This window comes from Ylistrum balloti, unplaced genomic scaffold, assembly GCF_031769215.1.
Source record: "Ylistrum balloti isolate Yb309-2 unplaced genomic scaffold, AGI_CSIRO_Ybal_v1 Utg370274, whole genome shotgun sequence".
Taxonomy (NCBI): domain Eukaryota; kingdom Metazoa; phylum Mollusca; class Bivalvia; order Pectinida; family Pectinidae; genus Ylistrum; species Ylistrum balloti.
In genome coordinates, this window is record NW_026782212.1 from 1,194,989 (window position 1) to 1,200,000 (window position 5,012).

General features: G+C 40.5%; 1 protein-coding gene across 1 annotated transcript in view; it reads left to right on the forward strand.

The window, feature by feature from the left end:
• Window positions 1–1,228: 1,228 nt before the first annotated feature.
• Window positions 1,229–5,012, forward strand: part of LOC132552740 (uncharacterized) — a 12,584-nt gene continuing 8,800 nt past the window's right edge. Inside the window, 2 exon segments of the mRNA XM_060216934.1 lie at window positions 1,229–1,303; window positions 2,616–3,023. Coding sequence (XP_060072917.1) covers window positions 2,648–3,023 — 376 coding nt within the window. The 5' untranslated portion in view covers window positions 1,229–1,303; window positions 2,616–2,647.

The window sequence follows — 5,012 nt, forward strand, 5'->3', positions numbered from 1 at the left end:
ACCTGTGATAGGAGACATGCGACTGATAACATATTTAAATACCGCGGCCTTTGGATGGAGACATACATCCTATTACATATAATAATTTCCGGCCTGTGGTTGGAGATACGCGTCTCATCACATATAGCTACCTCAACATCTGGTAGGAGACATGCGTCTCTTCACATGTAGCCATCCGGCCTCTGGTAGGAGACATGCGTCTCATCACATATAGCTACCCCGGCCTCTGGTAGGAGACATGCGTCTCATCACATATAGCCATCCGGCCTCTGGTAGGAGACATGCGTCTCATCACATATAGCTACCCCGGCCTCTGGAAGGAGACATGCGTCTCATCATGCATAACAATTTCCTACCTGTGATAGGAGACATGCGACTGATAACATATTTAAATACCGCGGCCTTTGGATGGAGACATACATCCTATTACATATAATAACTTCTGGCCTCTGGTAGGAGACATGCGTCTCATCACGTATAGCTACCCCGACCTTTGGAAGGAGAAATGCCTCTCTTCACATTTAGTCACCCGGCCTCTGGTAGGAGACATGCGTCTCATCACATATTTAAATACCGCGCACTTTGGATGGAGACATACATCCTGTTACATATAATAACTTCTGGCCTCTGGTAGGAGACATGCGTCTCATCACGTATAGCTACCCCGACCTTTGGAAGGAGACATGTCTCTCTTCACATATAGCCACCCGGCCTCTGGTAGGAGACATGCGTCTCATCACATATTTAAACACCGCGGCTTTTGGATGGAGACATACATCCTATTACATATAATAATTTCTGGTCTGTGGTTGGAGATACGCGTCTCATCACATATAGCTACCCCGACCTCTGGTAGGAGACATGCGTCTCATCACGTAAAGCTACCCCGACGTCTTGTAGGAGACATGCGTCTCTTCACATATAGTCGCCCGGCCTCTGGTAGGAGACATGCGTCTCATCACATATTTAAATAACGCGACTCGGAATCAACAAAGAATACGATGCAGTGAGAAACAGCTGTCTACATCTCGACTGGTAAACCCAGTTCACTGGTATGTATTCGATAAAGCTATTCGCGTGATGTAGTCTGCTGCTATCTTTATACGATTATGCTGCAGCGTTGTCATGGCGACCTCGAAATATGATTATCGAAGAACGCCTCGTGTAGTCTCCGCTAGCCATTTGACGAGAGTTGTAGTGAAGCGAACTGGCGCACGACGCCATCTTTCTCTAAAGTAGATGTCAAAGAATGGTATTTAATGTCTAAACGAAATTGTGAAAATCACAGACGTTTGAAACTGAGGTAAGTAAAGAAAGGTAGACCAGAATGTGCTAGTTGTAGGCAATATACGTGGTAACTATGTAAGTATGGTTTGATGGGTACTAACAGCACCATCTCTATGGTACACGTGGTAACTATGTAAGTATGGTTTGATGGGTACTAACAGCACCATCTCTATTGTACACATGGTAATTATGTAGGTATGGTTTGATGGGTACTAACAGCACCATCTCTATGGTACACATGGTAACTATGTAGGTATGGTTTGATGGGTACTAACAGCACCATCTCTATGGTACACGTGGTAACTATGTACTATTTATATGGTTTGATGGGTACTAACAGCACCATCTCTATGGTACACGTGGTAACTATGTAAGTATGGTTTGATGGGTACTAACAGCACCATCTCTATGGTACACGTGGTAACTATGTACTATTTATATGGTTTGATGGGTACTAACAGCACCATCTCTATGGTACACGTGGTAACTATGTAAGTATGGTTTGATAGGTACTAACAGCACCATCTCTATGGTACACGTGGTAACTATGTACTATTTATATGGTTTGATGGGTACTAACAGCACCATCTCTATGGTACACGTGGTAACTATGTAAGTATGGTTTGATGGGTACTAACAGCACCATCTCTATTGTACACATGGTAATTATGTAGGTATGGTTTGATGGGTACTAACAGCACCATCTCTATGGTACACGTGGTAACTATGTAAGTATGGTTTGATGGGTACTAACAGCACCATCTCTATGGTACACGTGGTAACTATGTAAGTGTTGTTTGATGGATACTAACAGCACCATCTCTATGGTACACGTGGTAACTATGTACTATTTATATGGTTTGATGGGTACTAACAGCACCATCTCTATGGTTCGGTTTTTTATACAAGGCGGTATTCCTTACCATAGACAAACATGCACTATGTAGAATATCTATTGTATATGTGTGTAATCACTCCGATGTTTGGATCTGTGCACGGGGCCTTACGTCATGAATTTGAATCGTTAGATAGATATAACCTGGAAATATGAGATACATATACATCCTTACAGATTTTGTATAGGTATAACTACACGAAAATCGATACTATTGCCTTTACCGAAACATATTTTACGATTTACCTTGAAGCTTTAATAGAAATTACTGATAATCCTTGACTTTTAGAACCTGAAGTTAGAAGGCACCAGTCGATTGATACGGGCGTATTAGCTGTGTTTGTATGTACATAACAAAGATATAAATCCTACATTATTTATTTCTCCTCCGAATCATTATTTTATCAAACAGAATGATATGAATTGATAACAGTTGACAGGTGTGACTAAAGGCTCCCAGTTTCCATGTCGGGTGACAACATATTGGAAATTTCCGGTTCCGGAGGCAGCGGTGTTGTTATGGACAGTGTGTCGAACCATTCAGTGTTTCCAGTGAATTTGTATGCAGCACAAAGTCTACATGGATCATCAGCATCACATTTGAACGGAAACACTCAACACAATGGAAACCGTGTGAGTGACAAGGCTAATAACGCCAAAGTACTTCAAGCAATACAGGCGATAGGTAACCAAGGAAAAAGGAAACGGGGCCCAAAAGAAAAAGACACGTTCCAGCGCTTCGTGTATTGCCTACCTGACAAATACCAAAAACTTCCTAAATTCACATCGTTTGACAAGAACGAAATTACTATTATCAAAGCACATCAAGATGTCGGATATGGTAAGTAAAATATGTAGCTATTGCTAAGAACATCATACATACTATTGTACTAATAGATTGGGAACTGTTTTGCCCATGTTTGAGGTTTAGGTAGAGATCGAGAGAACAAAAGGTAATGGTATGCACAAAGAGTTAATAAATGGGATGTTGTATGTATACCAAGGACATATAAGGTAGTTGTATTGTTCAATACAATGAACTCTGGTGATAACTGTATACAAATTGCGGTCATCAAACGCGCGTACCCAGGAATTGAATTTCTTAATTTGTGAACGGTCTGTTTCAATGGACTTCTTGAGGTTAAGAGGCTATTTGTTGAATGCACTAATTGTGTTATCATCAGCATAATTATAGAGTTTGGATGAGTCGAGATAAAAAAAATGTCATTTCTAAAAATGAAAAAAGGGACCCATAATTGAATCCTGATGAACCCGTTTGAACACTTCCAACCAGTCACTGCATTTGGAGCCGAACTTGACCTGCTGTAACGTTATTCAGATAGCTGGGAACCAGGTTAAGTGGTCCATCACTGACCATACGTATCAGCTTCCTGAGCAACAGATCATGAGGAAGGCAGTCAAAAGCCTTAGATAGATCCGTGAGAATGGCAGCGACACACTCACGGTTGTCTAAGGCCTTTCAGCAGTCCTCAACCAATCTCAACGGGGTGGTCTTACATCAAAATCCTGGCATGAAAGCTTCTCAAAAAGTATAAAATATTATTAAAATATTCCCCAAACTGATCACACATTTCAAAAGGTTTTGAAGATACTATGTAGGATACTAATAGGCTTGCAGATAATATAATCAATAATGACAGGGAGTGTACATCATTTGATTCGATTTACATATACGTGTAAAGATTTATATATGCAAATTAATTGTATATCAAAAGAAATGACAAGTACAAAGAATACTTGAAATGGTTTTATCAAAATAGTATTGTGAAATACAAACAAATCTTTGATTTTTAGGGATAAAACAACTCAAGTACTAATAATTAAATAATGTTACAATTATCCCTCACAAAAATGCGTTGCGTGGTATGTTGAATTTTGCCTCGTCCGTTCATGCGTCTGAGCATGGGCATTTTTCGGACAACAGATAAGAAAACTGTACGAAAAAGATAACTAACTTCGGTTAGGGTATTGATCGATAATGTCACAGGTGGTGTTAAATAGTTTTCAGCTGGATAAAATACTTCGAACCTTTGAACCTTTTCCCGTCGCGATAGATTGCACGTGGATTTGAGAGCCATCCCATACCTTATACATCACTACAAAGATTACCTACTCTATCATGGACAAGTATCTCTTTATAACTACATGAGAGACATCTACCACATACGGAGTGGTACTAGAGTGTCGTCTGTGGATATATACACTCGTTCCTATAACAAAGGTCCTAACATTGGACCTTTCTAGGGTAGTTCACTCTCCCTAACGCGACATTTACAAATCGGTTACATCAGGAATTGAATTTTATAGGCCGGTGGAGTCATTGAGCATAATAGTGTTTGTTACATCCTTTCCTCTGGTCTTCAATATCTTTTCGACTTTTCACATGTTAACCTCTCTGTTGTCAACTCTCTGTAGTTTGGACTGCTAAAACCGTTCCTTTTGATCGCATTGTAAGGATTATCTCCCCTTTCCGGTAATTGTTCTGTTAATTTCTCCTGTAGGCGTCTCCCTGCCAAGTTGGCGTCCTTAGTAATCGTGTTTGTTTGCAAAATGAAGACAAAAATCGTATACACACACAAAGATTTAATATTCTCTACGAGTCGGACATTACATAAAACACAACTACAAACACACTACATTACTAGCGGGAGTACGGCTAAGGGAGAACTAGGGCGTCAATGCGCCCGGCGCTAACTGCAAGATACGGGCGTAACGCTGACGTTACGCCGTCGAATAATAACATTAGTTCCCTGGCAAAACTAAGGTCAACTTAATTAAGGAGGAACACACTTCGCCATCATCCTCGCCC